A 16,907-nucleotide genomic window follows, 5' to 3' on the forward strand; every position below is an offset into this window, starting at 1 on the left:
TTTTTTTTTTTTCAATTTTGGGTGGGCTACCACTTAAAGGCTTATATAGTAATCAGGGTTATTAACCGAAACCGTAAAAAAATATTCAGCTTTATTTCAGCTAGTTGCCAACATTTCTAATTTTCATGTAATTTTTAAGTTAATTTATTTCTCAAGTTAAAGTAGTAATATAACTATAAGTAAACTGAAACTAATAAATAGAAGTTAATAAATGCTACAAACATAAAAAAACGAAGATAACACACAAAACAATTTACTAAAACTTTAACTAAAATTAAAGTGAAGATTATTTTTATACAAACATTTTATAATGATTTTATAGTTATTTCATTATTTTATTTATTATACATATTTTATTATTACAGAAAAAATATTGCAATTACAATTCAAAATATTATAATGATAGTAAAATAACACTGGATCTTACTGACTGTTGTGCATATGACAACATGCTCGGATTCAAATTTTGATTTTGTCAATATTAAACAAATAAAAATAAAGGTTTGTATTTTTGGTTTGTTTAGTATTGTTATTTAATACATATTTAAGGCCACATTTTGGCATGTGAATCGATTCTAATAATAATAATAATAATAATGATAATAAAAAGTAATTAATGAAAAAATAATAAGGAGATAAGGAATTGTTAAATTCAATAGAAACTGTGTCACAATTCAGAGAAAATATCTTTCTTGAAAGACTCATATCCTGCAAAAGTCTCTAAATTGGAGTTCAAGTCAAGTCTCACATCAACATCGTTGTAATTTAAGACAGGAAAACCGGAAATTATGTGAATTTACATTAGATTCATGCGTATAACCACAGGCAATACGAGCAAACGCCTTCCTCTTGCATAAAATATTAATGCCTCAGAGGTGAGTTCATTATTCAATGCACAGTTATCAGCAGCATAACCTCGCGCCTGTGGCGTTCATGATAGACTCCACACTGATCTCATTTGCTCAGGCTTTGTTCAAAGCATCAGCGCCAAGTACAGCCTTTAAATATAAATCCATACTTAAACCACTCAAGTGCTTCAGATACGAATGACCCAAGGTTTCCTTTGAAGAATTCTCAAAAAGTCATCAGTAAAGCAGCGACTTAATCCCAGGCAGCAGTTTTACACCCAAAAAGCCTTTTCGAACTCTGTCCTGCCACATTCAGTCATTCACAATCTCAGCCAGGCGAACCGTTTTGGGGTCTGAGCCCGTTTGCTAAGGGGATCCCAGGCTAAGTTGTTATTAATGAGGACAAAACGCCTGTCTGCGTTAGTCACAACATGCATCACGGTGATGGATCAGCCTGGCTCTTCCATTTAGATACCTTTCTGCATTGAGTAATTCAACTCATTAGTTGCATCTAGCATGAAGTGGGCTCTGAGGCAAGAAAACAGATGTATGGAAGATGTATTATAAGGTTAGCCAAGGTGTTAAATGGAGCTAGTGGGGTGATTCTTCAGTGTTAGTCTTATGGAGAAGCAGGTGAGGGAGGACTGTATTCAAAGAGTATTTGAGAGCATAAATTAGAGGTTTGATTGTGATGCACTGCTGCTGAATCTCAATGCTTCATTAGTTTAGCTGGGTTTAGTTGAGTCGCAGATGGCATCAGTAACTGACCTCAGCGGTGGTTTGAACAATTATCTGTCTCTACACTATTTAATGGTGTTAAATGTGTTTAGAAAAATAATTATTTGCATTTGTGCAATAATAGGTTTTGATGTTATAGATTATTGATTATCAGGTGGAGATTTCTTGCTGTTTGTATTGGCTTTTAATTTTTTACATTGACAATAAAAGTAGGGATGAAATACTCACTCTGCCTGTTTGGAGAGAGACATTAACATCACAGTCGCATTATTCAAATTTTTTTTTTTTTTTTTTACTTTTCAGTAAAGCAGAAAAGAGAAGGCCAAAGAACATTAACCTTCACATGAACTCACGATGCTTCTTTCTGGCACCTAAATTAAATTTGACCACAGGATGCCATCGTTTAGATACAAGAAATCAGTTTTCACTACTAAAGTGACTCTGAGTTCGCCAGGAAAAAAAATAAATAAATATGGTTTTGGTGTTGTTTTCCCAGTGTCTGGCTGAATATTGTCATCTGTTGTCAATCAGTGCTTTTAAAGGAACAGTTCACAATTTTTTTTGATTCAGTCATTATTTAGTCACCTTCATATTGTTCCAAGGGTCAGTGATGTGATGCTTTAATAGCTACATTAATAATAATAGTAATAAAATAATAATAAAAATACAAATGTAATTTAAAATGAGCAATTTATACATACAGTGACTTAAGTGACATTTTCTATAAGGCAGTCCCTCCAGAAAAACGTGGATTATTTTTGTGTTTGTTGCGGGCAAAAATCATTGATTGCGTGGCAGGTTTCCTTAAAAAATGTGATGGAATATGCAGGATATTTTTGCAATCTTATGCGATGAAATTTGCGGGAACTTGCAAAAACTATGGTTTGATGAAAAAGAGAAAAAAAGGTGACCCCCCCCCCCCCAAAAAAAAAAACCCTGTTCTCACTAGGATACTACCTTACTGTAAAGAGTCATTTCTTATGACTTCCTATTATAAGCAAGCATACTAAATAACATAATATTTAAGTTCTCATTCTGTTTTATTTCAGACCTTAATTAACACATGGCTCAAACTTAAAAAACATTGAGTCAAACAAGTTATCTAGCTTTACAAAAGGAATATTCAACAACTTCTGTAAAAATGAATACAAATAAACACAAATATACAAATGCTGTTTTACAGGAATTGCAAAGTGCAATCTCTTACTGCTACATAAATTATTTTACATACTACTAATATACTTACAACTGTAAGGTTTTGGTACTATTCTGTAACAAAAAAGTACAATCTTACAACTGTAGAGGTGCATCAACTTCTGAATGAAACTACAACAGTCCACTGTGAAAATGAAAACTTACTGCGTAGCCTTTAACACTGGTCTATCATTCGCCATCCTCATCCTCATCCCTCTCTCAAAATAATTTGCCCCCACTGTCATGTAACACACCGGGTAACTGCTTCGCGCGGTCTTTTGCGCTTATTTTTGTTGGCAGATGAGAATGATTTGTGTCCTTCACCCTGGTTTCACCGCGGGTTTCACAGATGATGTTCACGTCGCGCAATTACGTCACTTCATAAGGTTCCCATTGGAAAATAATGGCAATTTACTTGTGTGAAGTAAATGCAACATTTTTCAACTTTCTGCTAAGATATATGTGACTTTTTTGCAACGAAAATTATTATTATTATGAAATCATGCTACCTCCGCATATTTTGCTTCCTGAAATCGGCAATTTATGCGGCGAAAGTGCGCATTAAAATGTGACGATTAAAATCGTTTGAGATGCTAAATAAATCACAATTCAATTAGGGGTAGGAGTTTATATGAATGTATGTCTGAGGGGAACTTACTGTCCTTTCAAGGTATTTTTTTCTTTTCCTCTTGCCTCAGTATAATGCATATTAAAGTTCATAAGTGCAGCGCTGCTTTGTTTACAGTGGAAACCAAGGAAATGCTTTAAGCGCCACCTGCTGGCAGACAGTGAATATGCGTCTCATTCAGCTCATCTGCTGTTTCTGTTTCATACAGATATTTTTATGCATAATTTTACAAAATTGAAGTTAAACTATTCTGTTTTTCTTCAAATTGTGAAACTAAATAAAGTGATTTAGATTAAAAACTGCTTATGTTGCATGTATGCAGCATCTTTGCTTTGATCATGATTTAAATGCAGTGGTTACCTCTACAGGTGCATCTCAATAAACTAGAATGTTGTGGAAAAGTTAATTTATTTCAGTAATGCAATTCAAATTGTGAAACTCGTGTATTAAATAAATTCAACGCACACAGAATGAAGTAAGGTGCACAAACAAAGTTTAAGTCTTTCGTTCTTTTAATTTTAATTTAACAAAAACCCACGAATTCATGATCTCAACAAAATAGAATACTTCATGAGCCCAATAAAAAACATTTTGGGCCTGGCAAAATTATATCATGACTGTACTGGTCAAAGTCAATAAGTCTCAGAAATATCAGATAATTTTATTTTTATGACCTTTTTACCTTTGGCACATCAGTTTGTAAAATATCATGTTGTTAAAATCCCTTCAAAATGTATACTAATGAATTGTTTATAAATTAATAATGCATATTCAACAATATCTCCTCCATATTGACAATTAACAACAAATCTTCTGTTTCTATCTTTTACTAGGTCCTGAATACAATACTGTATTTCTCAGTGTTTTCTTTGATGTGCAATTAGATGCAGAGTGCAACAACAGGCCTATTGTGTTTTTGGCCTTTGCAGGGACAATGAGCTGGCTCGTACCTCAGAGAGATGTTTTAGGATTTAATGAATTGCCCTCCAGCAGCATTACCAGAAGCGTAAGAGCCTGCTGCGGGTGTAATGAAGTTGTGATTTTTCTCTCTTTGTCTCTCTCACAATCTGCTGATTCTTGCCCTTGACTTCATGCCATCTGAATACTTTTTATAGCTTTTTTTTTTTTCATAAATGATAAACTACCTCAGCTTTTGAATTATTTTGCTGGATAAAATCCATAATGTTATGCCACAGCAGAATACAGATATGAACAGTGCTCGCTGGGCTGCACAAAGATGCAAAGATAATAAAATGTTAATTAAATACAGTGGTGTTAACCTAATTAGTTTCATGATGAATTAGGACCAGATACAACCAACTCTTGCATCATTACACAAACAGAAGTAGGCCTACATAGTTGTTGTTGCAGTTGCAAAGGTAAAAAAGTGCTGACTTTTTTCGTTGTTGTTGTTTTTTTTTGGGAGCGGGCAAAACTTTTTAAAATAAAGTAATTTAGATAATATTTTAAAAGGTGAATGAGTGCAGCAAGACTATTACGGGGAAAAAAAATATGAGGGAAATAAGGAATTTTGGTAAAAATTGTAATTCCAGTGCTGAAAAAGCAAGTAAGTAAATAAATAAATAAATAAATAAATATCCTGTAATCATTACTTCAGTGTCACATGAACCTTCAGAAATCATTTTTTTTTTTTTTTTTTTTTATAATGTTTTCAGGATTTGATGAATTAAAAGCTAAAAAGAATATGCATCTTTTTTAACAATGTACACTACCATTGAAACGTTTGAGGTCGTATAGTAAAGACTTCTATTTTTAATAATAAACTTTTATTTTTTTATAGTTATAAAGTTAAAAAGAAACTGCATTATATATATATATATATATATATATATATATATATATATATATATATATATATATATATATAAACCATACACTTCTTCCAGGATTCTTTAATGAATAGAAAGCATTTAAAACAGAAATGTTGCAATTATGTCATATGTGATATGACATTAAATTAAATGACAAAATGCATAATATAACAAGTTTTTCAATTTTCTTATTCAGAATTTCATCTTTAAGTCAGTTTGTTATTTAGTATTTGTTGGTTTGTTTGTGAAATTTACTAGCAATTTCTGAGTGAAAATCCCTGAATCTGAGTGTATAGGATCCCAGTGTTAAACTCAATTCCCGGAGGATCGGAGGGCTTCGACCCTCCAGGAATTGAGTTTGACATCCCTGGTTTATGGCTACATTGACAATGATTTACCCAGTGGTCAGGTGTGTTTGAGATTTACCAGTGACTTTAATTAATTTATTAGACAAAGACGTAATTGCTGTTGTCTCTCTCTCCAGGTAACAGAGACCAGGACTGGTCCTTTGGGCTGCAGTAACTATGACAACCTCGACTCTGTCAGCTCTGTTCTGGTTCACAGCCAGGAGAACAAAGTTCAGTTGCAAGGTAGAGAGATAGACAATCCCACACTTACTACTTCCGACACTACAGTAATTCTAAAGTGTTTTCCAGAGGATGTGTTTGTGTAATGAGCCATGGTAGCTGATCAAAGCCTCGATGCTGCCGTTGTCTATAATTAGCCTGCTAAAGTGCTAATTATATACAAATCTTGAATGTTGATAGTTGACTGTGCTTGCTGTACTGGAGAACTATCTCACACTTCTGTATTTCTACAGGACTTCAGGCTATTCTGCCTAGTTATTTAAGGAGCAACTTTGTTCAGGCTGCCTTAGGCTACATAGGCTGCAATGCTGAAGGCCGATTTGTGTGCAAAGACAATGACTGCTGGTGCCAATGCAGTAAGGAGTTTCCCAAGTGTAACTGCCCTGAGTCTGATATCCATTCCCAGGAAAACTACCTGGAGCGCATGAGGGAGGCCTGGAAGCAGGAGAACCAGGAATTTCAAGAGTCAGGTGCCAAAACTTCTTGTGTTTCTGTCTTTCTTGCGGGAGATTTCCATCCCCATTAGGCTGTCAGCTTGCTTAAATAGTTTAACCAGCAACCAACTTTACTAAACACATCCTGACTGACCAATTATTCTATTATGTAAGGGGTTTATTTTGCAATACTAACTAGCTGACTGTACATTTTTCTGCTCGTTACACATCTACCAGTGTTGTTATTGTTAAGTAAAGCTAACAATTTTCATTTTTAAAATCCTAATATTGCAATAATAAAATTAATTACAAATGTATATATATTTGTAATGTATATATAATGGAGATTGCAAATGTTACAAACTGGCTAAAATAAAGTAAATGTAAGTGACTGCAAATTAATTACAAGCCTGAATGCACTGTAAGTCGTTTTGGATAAAAGCATCTGCTAAATGCATTAATTTAATTTAATTTAATTTAATTTAATTTAATTTAATTTAATTTAATTTAATTTAATTATTTATATTACAAAAAAAAATTTTTAAAAGCTTACAGAAATATTTGTTAAAAAAAATTACAAGAGCACAAAAAAATATTTTTTTTACTGAAATTTAAATAAAAACTAAATATAAAAACTAAAGCTCATTTAAAATATTAATCAAAATAGCACTGATGGCTTCTCGTGAAAATAAATAAATATTGATTTGATTCAAGTCGAATCATTTATAAATCTAAATATTTATATAAATTATTTGCCAATTATAAATGTGTTATGTAAACTTTTTAGTTCACTAGGAAATACATAATTTATTACAATGTACAATCGACCTACATTACAAAAATAGATATTGTTAGTAACTTCACAAACAATTACAAATAAAGAGCAAGCAAAACAGTTAATAAAATATAAAATTCTGAAGTAAAAAACTGAAATCGATTTTTCTTGTAAAAACATACTCGAGTAATCTGTTTTATTTACAAGTTCAAAATATATATGTATTTTTGAAAATAAATAAATAAATAATAATTCTATTTTCATACATGTTTCATACATGTTTATTTAGAATGGAAAATAGACCAAAAATATGTACAGGACTGCTGTTAATGAGATGTGGTCAGCATAGCTGGATGTGGTATATTTTTTATTAAGTTCCCATTCAAGGGAACTTCAAACTGTGTCTTCTAGGGGGCGCTATGGGGAACATCTCGTCGTGACCCTTGTCTGAAACATACATTGAAAAAAACACCAATGGGTTGGCCGGCGACAGCCTCTGATGTCACTACTAGCACGACTATAAATAAGTGCCCGGAGAATAGGGATGGGTACCGAAACCTGGTATTAAAATGGCCCCGAGGCTAAATTATGAAAGACCGTAGTATCAGTAAGATCTGACGGTATCGGTTCTGCTTTTGGTACTGGAGGGGAAAAAATTAATGTACTATGTATTTTTGCTTAACAATGTTATCGTGCACATTTTATCTCACCAAACCTTTCTAATGTGTGATCATATTAAGACGTTTGTCTGTGAGATATGCGAGATCTCTCATGCGCGCTGCGCTCGTTGTGGTGTGTGTGTGTGACTGACAGACAGCCTGCTTCACACACACACACCACAACGAGCGCAGCGCACACACAGACATAACAGTATTAAAACTCCCGCTTAATAATAAAGAGTGACGATGGCGAAGAGATTTGCTTAATGTTATCGTGCACATTTTATCCTACCAAACATTTCTAATGTGCGATCATATTAAGATGTCTGTGAAATCTGCGAGAGCTCTCTTGCGCGCCGCGGAGGCTGTCTGTCAGTCACACACACACACACAAGAACGAGCGCGGCGCACACACACGCATAAGGGGCCGTTCACATATCGCGTCTTTTGCGCACTCAAGTTTGTTATTTCAAATGTAGGCGCGTGGTATGCGCGCTCATAATGGAAGCGACGCGGTCGCAACGCGTACAGTTAAACACGTTTTTCCAGGCGCGTCCACACCGCATTGAGTTAAAAACATCTCAAGTTTTCAGAATGCCGCAAGCGCACCGCAGGTCATGTAACTTCCTCACCAATTCCGTAACAACGTTGAAAGCTTAGCCAAGATGAAGGAACAGCTGATAGCTGTATGTGGATTTTTTAATTAATTTAGTAGCAGAGCTACTGCAAGCAGTTTTTATTGCTGCAAATCCATTTATCCATTGCTGAAATTTTCGCGTCTTCATGGAGAGAGCAGGTCAAGGTTGCTTAGCAACGGCAGTCTCCTCAAGAGTGCAAGTGCCTGAAGGCTTTGGGGGAAAAAAAATCAGAAAGCGGCCCCTTACAGTACAAAAACTCTCGCTTAATACAAAGAGTGACTATGGCGGAGAGAGCAAAATGTTCCAAAGTGTGGTTATACTTCACTAGAGTTGATGCAGACAACGCTGGTTGTCATAAGTGCAACAACATTTTTGCATGTAAGGGCGGAAACACAAGCAATCTGTCAAAGCATCTTTCAAAAGTGCATTATGTGCAGACAGAGAAATGCAAAATTTTCGACTGCCTAACACAACACAAAGTAACACAACACAAAGTACTGATAAGAATACCGTTAAAGTACCGGATCGTTAAGCAGTATCGGTAAGAGAAGTAATACCATTAAAACCTTCACATTACCCATCCCTACCGGAGAATACGTCATTCTCTTCTTCTTTTCATTGACTGTTTTGATTGAAGCGTGCATCTGAAAACGACCACGGTAAGAGCGATCTGTCTCTGTTTATCATGTTATCCACTAGCAAGGCGTTAAGATAGTGTGTACATCCATGTCAGCGTTATTTAACACCTGATGACACACACAGTCTTTGCGTCTCTTGTTTGGGCGAAGAGCACGCACGTGATGTCCTTGAGGGGGCGATCTGCGTGCATTGCGAGCGTTTTTGATGAAAAAGCTCAGCTCTCGTCTGTCTTTCTTTTCGAGGAAAGAGGGACAGCCATCTGTTTCCCGCGGTTCAGGACCCGCCACTGCTGAGGCACGGAGGAGAGTGAGCTCATGGGAATCGCAGGTGGATCTCGCTGAGGAGTTAAGTGAGGGACTTTCCCTTTCGCGCTCTTCAGCGGCAGACAAGAGTGAACTTCAGGAGGAAGATGTGTTGTCATTAACACTTTCTGATACTGAAGATAGTTCTCTGCTGGGTTCTGCCCAGGAAGAGCAGGATAAGTCTGAGGGTGGTGAAGAAGCTGAGGCTGAGCTTTCTCAATCCTCCTGCCCTGTGTATGCGGAGCTGTTAGAGGATATGGATCGCTCCACTGCAAAGTTGGACTTGCCATGGAACCGTGCCAGCAAAGTGACGCCGCAAGGTAAGCTTGACGAGCTTTATTTGTCTGACCATAGTCCTCCAGCCCAGGTGAACCTTCCATTCTTGCCTGATTTACATGCAGAAGTCGAAAAAGAATGCAGAAGTCAAAAAAGAATTCTTCTCACATCCATCGGTTTCAGCATACGAGTTATGTTAATATCGAGACGATGCATGAAAACGGCTATGAGAGGATGCACACTGTAGAAGAGACGCTGGCTAGCTATCTCTCTATGGGGAAAACATCCTCTCTTAAACGTCCCTCTTTGCCATCTAAGCCACTACAGGATACATCCCGCTTACATGGCAGAGCATACGCAGCAGCAGGTCAGGCTGTGGCTTCGTTGCACACGATGGCAGTGCTTCAGGCTTATCAAGCTGATCTGCTGAAGGACATGGATAAAGGGCGAAGGCCATTCAGCTGACCAGGTAGCCGAGCTGCGCCCTCACCACAGACATCTGTGGGTGAACCTGGAAGACATCGTGAGGAAAGAAAGGGGCTTTCTTCTCGAAGCTCTGGTCTTGCCTTCCAAACGTTTCAGTACCTCTGTCGAGATGGTGGTCGAGAAGTTCATGGAGACAAGGGCATGATCAACTGCCTTCTAATCCTTCATTCCACGAAGGTCCATGTCTGAGCACGAACAACATAGGTGTCCTGGACTGTCTCGATCTGAGGATCAAAGACAGGTGCAGAAGGCTAGGGTCATGGCTCGCTCTCCTCCCCCACCTACGGGCAAGGGAAAGAGGAATTGTGTGTCACGAGGAGATACGAAGGACCTGAGGGATGTGATTCAGATGGGGCAGCATTCTCGTCCAAATCAGAGCGATACCTAGGTAGCTACTCATTCCCTTTGGGTGTTTTTCATTTCTGCTTTTATCCTTCCCCCTAATTCCCCTGTAACCACCAGCTCTCCACCTGGGTTAGGTAGGAAAATTCTCACATAACAGTCCCCTATGCTGGACCTATGAAGTTTTTGGCTGGTCTATGTTCATAGCAACCACCTTACTGATGGCCGAGACCACAGAATTTTGTGGGAGCCTCACTGATCATCAGACCTGGCACAGCACTGCAGAGAATTTCATGGATGTCCAGCCAGGTCACCCTGAGGGGCCTCCTGGCTGCTTAGTTGTGTTGAATCCAGTGGGAAGTGAAGGTAGTAGTTACGGAAGTTTCCCTGTATGTACTGCCTCAGGTGATGCTCCCCTCGCCAGAGGTTTGCAAAATTTTAGCTTGCCTCTCCCTTGCGGTTCAGCGCCTCTGCGAAGCTTAGGAACCTGTAAGTACACACGCTAAGCTCTGTGCACTTTCTAAAATCTACGTAAGTGGTAAGTGCACACTTGCAGACTCTGCACACTTTTCTGAAATTCTGTACGGTAAGGGTTACGCACTCAGCTTCGTTCCCTTTTCGAGATGGTTAGACCTTGGTTCCTTGGGCTCCATTCAGCCAGCGTGTATTTGTTAAACACTTCAAGCATCGCTTCCCTCATCGTGAGGGGCTATCTGGGCGATTCTCGTGGTAGTTTAGCAGCACTCCCCTTTTCCAGGAAGGGTTTGCCTATGAGTGTGCTACTCTGGATCCGGAGTTCTCCTCTCATATGAGACTGAGTTCTCAGTTTTTTTCCCCAGAGTGCTCCAGCATTATTTCCACAGATTGAGTTGATGACTCTCAAACATATTGTTTGAGATGCATGATTCCATCTATGAGCTGCTCGATCAGAGTGACATGAGAGCCCCTCCTTAGAACATTATTTGTAAATCCATGTTATGGTAAGTGTGCACGTGAAGTCTTTGCACACTTTCTGAAATCCACACTGTGGTAAGTTTGCACACCAGTGCTCTGCATTCTTTCTAAAATCCTATATAGTGAGGGCTTCGCGCGGTTGCTTCATGCCTTTCTTGAGTTGATAAAAGACCCGTTCATCTTGGGCACCACTCCATTTATGTATTTGGATACCTATCTAAACAGGTTGTTGCTACTAGGGATCTGTTGAGACGACTCCTTCAGCAAGCCTATGTGGAAGCAAGCGGTAGCCCCTGTGTGACAGGCAAGACCTTATATAAATACTGGGTTCTTAGCCGTATCCCTTCCTGAAATCCTTCCTGATTCCAAGCCTTTAGCTCTACCCTGGGCCGAGGGCCTAACAAATAACTGGGTATGTAGCTTAGGCCTTTGGCTGTAAGGGATAATGTCATGGACAGCCATCTAAACATCCCAGGGGCAACTCCCATGGAAATGGTAGAGTTGGTACTTAGTGTTTGCCATGATTCTGGCCTGCACTCCCCTCAGCATGGCAGTGTGGGTACACTGTTTCCCATAGCGCCCCCTATAGGATGCAGTTCAAAGTTCCTTTGAAAGGGAACGTCTCAGGTTGTGAATGTAGCCATGGTTCCCTAAGGAGGGAACAAGACACTGCGTCCTCTAGCTCCCTGCCATGTTTCAGACGCAAGCTTCAAAGTAGCCACCTTTTGCTTTGATTAATGCTTGCACACTCTTGGCATTCTCTTGATGAGCTTCAAGAGGTAGTCACCTGAAATGGTCTTCCAACAGTCTTGAAGGAGTTCCCCGAGAGATGCTTGGTACTTGTTGGCCCTTTTGCCTTCTGTGTGCGGTCCAGCTCACCCATGGGTGTAGGTTTGGTCTCAGCTTTGACCAAACCAAACGCTTTATTAAGATAAATTACTATGTACATTAGTATTTACACTAACAAAAAACATTCTGCCACAAGGAAACAAATCTAAATAAATAAATATAATAATCTTTTTCTATTATAAACACTATTTACCCTCCAGTACACTCACGTTTGTTGACTGCAAGATTCTAAGTCAAGGTAACTTACAGGCTAATTGACATTCAGTTACTTGCTAACGTAGCATTCTATCATCCTGGGTAACACTATCACCAGTTAATACTATTTTCCACAGAATATGCATTTGAAAGCCTGGTCAGTCACTACTGCTAGTTTTTTTTTTTGTGGCTAGCTAGTTATTCTGCCTACTTACACTCTTGACTCTGCTTTATGAAAAAGCCTCTTATGTCCCCTTTCTTATTCTTGGGTGGCATCTACAAAGTACAAAAAGGGGCAAAAAAAAAAAAAAACGGAATATTAAAATGTTTTTACTCTGGCGGCTGGCCTTTGTATGTGGCAGGGAGAAAGCCCTTGTAACTTACCGTCGGCGTCGTGAACATGCGCGCGCACACAAACCACCCGCTCGCTCCTAGTGCAAGCAAAAATGTAGTCCCGGCCCGCGCGTGTAGCCTGTCAGAAACCCTGCCGCCAATCAAATTACGGCGTTTCTTGTACTGTCGTCGTCCTGGCCGTTAGAATCGATCCAAATAGCAGTGCAAAGATTCAAAAAGCAGTTCAAAGGAGCTTGCCAAATATTGGTGGGGACAAATTTGTCATCTCAAAATATTGATAGGGACTAGTACCTAGCGTCCCCCCCTAAACCTACGCCCATGAGCTCACCCCTAAACCATCTCGATTGGGTTCAGGTCCGGTGACTGTGGAGGCCAGGTCATCTGGCGCAGCACCCCATCACTCACATTCTTTTTTTTTTTTTTTTTCAGGTTTGCAGATTACCACTATACAATAAAAAAATGGCTAAAAAGATTATTATATTATATTATATTATATTATATTATATTATATTATATTATATTATATTTTATGTCATTTCACCAATATGGTATGGTTAAGATGTGTGTCATATTTTGACAATAATAACGTTGACAATTGTGTGCAAGTCTCACACCCTGTCCAGACCCTGTTATATAGGACATACAAAAAAAGTATTACTTTTTTATATATTTATTTAACATGAACAGTTAGCATTCAACTAATTTGAAACCAAATATGGTGGATGTATGTTAATGCTAAGAGGTTAGCTCCTAGTTTTTGAAAATCAGAAAAACATTGTGTTCATTCAGATCTACTTTTTCATCAGATGAGTTCCAGAACTTCTTGGGTAAATTACCAACACAGAGCGCTCTAAATTCTTCAAGAATCCAGCAGTTGTGGAGGACAGACAGCACTCTACAGCAACGCTACAGGCAGCTAGAGAGTCGCGTTAGCCTCCTGCTCTCCAAGACCCGACAAACTGCTAACAAGCTCTTCAGCCTCAGCAAGAGATGCCGCACACAGCCCAAAATAGTGTCTCTAAGGGAGAGGTAAATCATATTTATAGGCACACATTAAACCTGTGAATCTGAATATTTTTATTTAATTATGCAAGCTATGCAAATTAAGATACATGAAAGGCTGCAAAGTTTAAGTCTATAAGGAATTCTGAATGTTTGTGCATCATTAAACAGCAAAAGTTTGAGGTTTACAGGATTTGAGTTGAAATTGTGTGATTTTCCATGCAGTCTCACAGTAAAGAAATGTCACAAGATTCAGTTAATATCTCAGTTGTCTCTTGTAGATAGCGATGGAATTGAAAGGACAGTAAATGACGAATGATAACAGAATTAATTCCAATGATTTTATTCCTTCTGTGGAACACAGTTGATATTTTGAAAAATTTAGTTTACCAAATTAGCTTATTTTTATTTCTGTCTTATCTTTCAGTGAACATGGCCTGATTTGAGGCTTATCCCAAACTATTTTTTTGTCAAAAACCCTCTATTGTGTGGTTTCAATAGGATCATTTAACTGCTCCCAATCACGATGGAGCATCCCCAAACTCAATTCGTAAATATCAAACATTAGATATTTACGACTGTTAATGGGGCTGCCTCTGACGTGATACATTGATAGCCAATGAGAGTGAGCAAACGTCACCTACCAGATGCTTCTTGAAACTTAGCAGGCACAAACATGCCATGGAAGTGGAGTACTGAGAAAGAACTATATTATCATTATTATTTTTCTATTTTGTTTTTCACTGTACACCAGAACGCTCATCAGGAAAGCTAGCTGACAAGGTTGACTGTCCTTCATGTGTTTTTCTTCTCTAGTCACTGAAAAATTGTTCCTACAATCAACAATTGTGTGGTCTCACTATCTGGTGGAATCATCCAGTTTGCGCATTCAGAGGACTAAAATGCTAAAAATAAGTTGAAACTGTCTTGTCTGTGGTCTCCAATGGCTTTCAAATCTAGTGTGTCCCAGGCCTTAAACTGCTTTGGAATGATATGTACTGTGAAACACATTATGTAAATACATTTTAATTGAAAATATCTCTTCAATTTCATAAAACACAGATAGTATTTTCCAGATATTTTAATAATCTATTTCGGCTTCATGAAAATGACACAAAAATAGCCAGTTATTTCATTTTGCAAACAACATTTGTCTTTTTATTATAAATATATATATATATGTCTTTACATTTTAGAAAAGATAGTCCTTCATATTAGGGGTACTTGGCATCAGAAAGTTTTATTTAATCAATTCATGACATGTAAATTAAACAAAATTAAAATCTCTAAAGTCTTTTGAGCTTTGAAAGGGTAACCTCTGAGCAATACAGTTTTCCTCTGGGATTGTGAAATCACTTTGAATGATTATTACACTACTGAAAAGCGCTATTGTTTAGTCAAGCCCGATCTCCAAGCGGGTGAAAAAGACTAATGAGTAATCTATTGTTTAACCACCCACTACAGCCTCTGAGGCTACTGTTGCACTAATGGATTACTTTTGCCCTAACAGTGCTTTCAAAGGCAGATATTAGCAGAGCTCAAGGTTAAAAACCAATTAGTTCTGTTGCTTAAACAAAGCTGTTTATTGACAGACACTGGTTGTTGCAAATCACTGCCGTACGAAAGCAGCAATTATTTGCATACATTACAAGCTATAAAATCTTGCTTAGCCTTGTTTCCTCACTCTTTTTGTTGTTTTCACAGGCCATTGAGCTACTGGCTACAGTTCACTTTGTCCATCCTGTACTGCAGTGAGAATAACCAACTTGGGTTTTACACAGAGGAATTACAGACTTGTGCATGTCCGTACGGAAGCCCCTCGTGCCAGGGTGTCATCCCGTGCGAGGTGGGTGACGGCCACCGTTGCTCTTCCTGCTCGGTGGACAACCTCACCCGCTGCTCCAGCTGCAACCCAGGTTACGTTCTCAGTCATGGAATTTGTAAATACGCTGTACCCAACCCTACAGACCACTACCTGGGCTTTGAGACCGACCTACAAGACCTGGAGCTACGCTACCTACTGCAACACCGAGACAGCCGCATCACTGCAAACGCAATCTTCGTCAGCAACGACGTTCGCCTCAACATTTGGTTTGACCCATCTTGGAGAAAGAGGATGCTGCTTACTCTAAAGAGCAACAAGTTCAAATCCAATCGCATCCATATGCTCCTGGGCATCTCGCTGCAGATCTGCATGACCAAGAACTCCACCCTGGAGCCTGTGCTGTCCGTCTATGTCAATCCTTTTGGCGGTAGCCATTCAGAAAGCTGGACCATGCCCATTAATCAAAATAGCTACCCGGACTGGGAAAAAACCAAGCTGGACATTCCTTTGGATTGCTTCAACTGGACCTTGACTTTGGGAAACCGGTGGAAGAGCTTTTTTGAGACTGTTCACTTCTACCTGAGGAGCCGCATTCAGACCGAGTCCTCACAGGGAAACGATACGGTCTACTTCGAGCCTCTGGAGGCTACGGATGCCTCTCAGAACTTTGGATATATGAAGATCAACAGCATGCAGCTGTATGGTTACAGCATGCACTTCGATCCCGAGGCTATCCAGGATCTGATCCTGCAGTTGGACTATCCGTACACTCAGGGATCTCAAGACTCTGCTCTGCTGCAGCTAATGGAGATCCGATATCGGGTCAATAGACTGTCGCCTCCTGGACCACTGCCATTAGATCTGTTCTCCTGCCTACTTCGACATAGGCTCAAACTGTCCAGCTCCGAGGTACAGAGAATACTCACCACACTGCAGATTTTTAGTGCCAAACAGCCGTTCTACAAAGAGTACGAAGCTGCAAAACTTTGTAGTTAGAAAGCAAACCAATTTATTTTTGCCATTGATGTCTTGCTTTTTTCGCTGAAAATTCCTTTATGGGGGAGGGGCAGGGGGAGGGGCACTGTTTTGTGCTGTTTGATATGAAGTCATTACTCTTCAATGTTTGATGTCTTTGGTTCAAATGGTAGTTCAGATGAAACAAAATTTTGCACAATTTTATCAATTCTGCCATGTTTGAATTAATTAAAATAGGCAAAAAGACCTAGTTTAAGAAACCAAACTTTTTGTTATGTTTTTGTAGCACACTCAATTGCAGTTGGCTGGATCTCAACTGTGCAATGGAACATTTTAAGACTTTATTTATTTAATAAAAGTAGAAAACTTTCCATT

General features: G+C 38.6%; 1 protein-coding gene across 1 annotated transcript in view; it reads left to right on the forward strand.

Annotated features, from left to right (window-relative positions):
• LOC128025622 (BMP/retinoic acid-inducible neural-specific protein 3-like) overlaps positions 1–16,616 on the forward strand; it is a 35,150-nt gene extending 18,534 nt beyond the window's left edge. Inside the window, exons 5-8 of the mRNA XM_052612120.1 lie at positions 5,725–5,830; positions 6,061–6,297; positions 13,537–13,759; positions 15,437–16,616. Coding sequence (XP_052468080.1) covers positions 5,725–5,830; positions 6,061–6,297; positions 13,537–13,759; positions 15,437–16,553 — 1,683 coding nt within the window. The 3' untranslated portion in view covers positions 16,554–16,616. The remainder of the gene's footprint in view (positions 1–5,724; positions 5,831–6,060; positions 6,298–13,536; positions 13,760–15,436) is intronic.
• Positions 16,617–16,907: the final 291 nt, after the last annotated feature.

The sequence above is a fragment of the Carassius gibelio genome, chromosome A2, assembly GCF_023724105.1.
Source record: "Carassius gibelio isolate Cgi1373 ecotype wild population from Czech Republic chromosome A2, carGib1.2-hapl.c, whole genome shotgun sequence".
Taxonomy (NCBI): Eukaryota; Metazoa; Chordata; class Actinopteri; order Cypriniformes; family Cyprinidae; genus Carassius; species Carassius gibelio.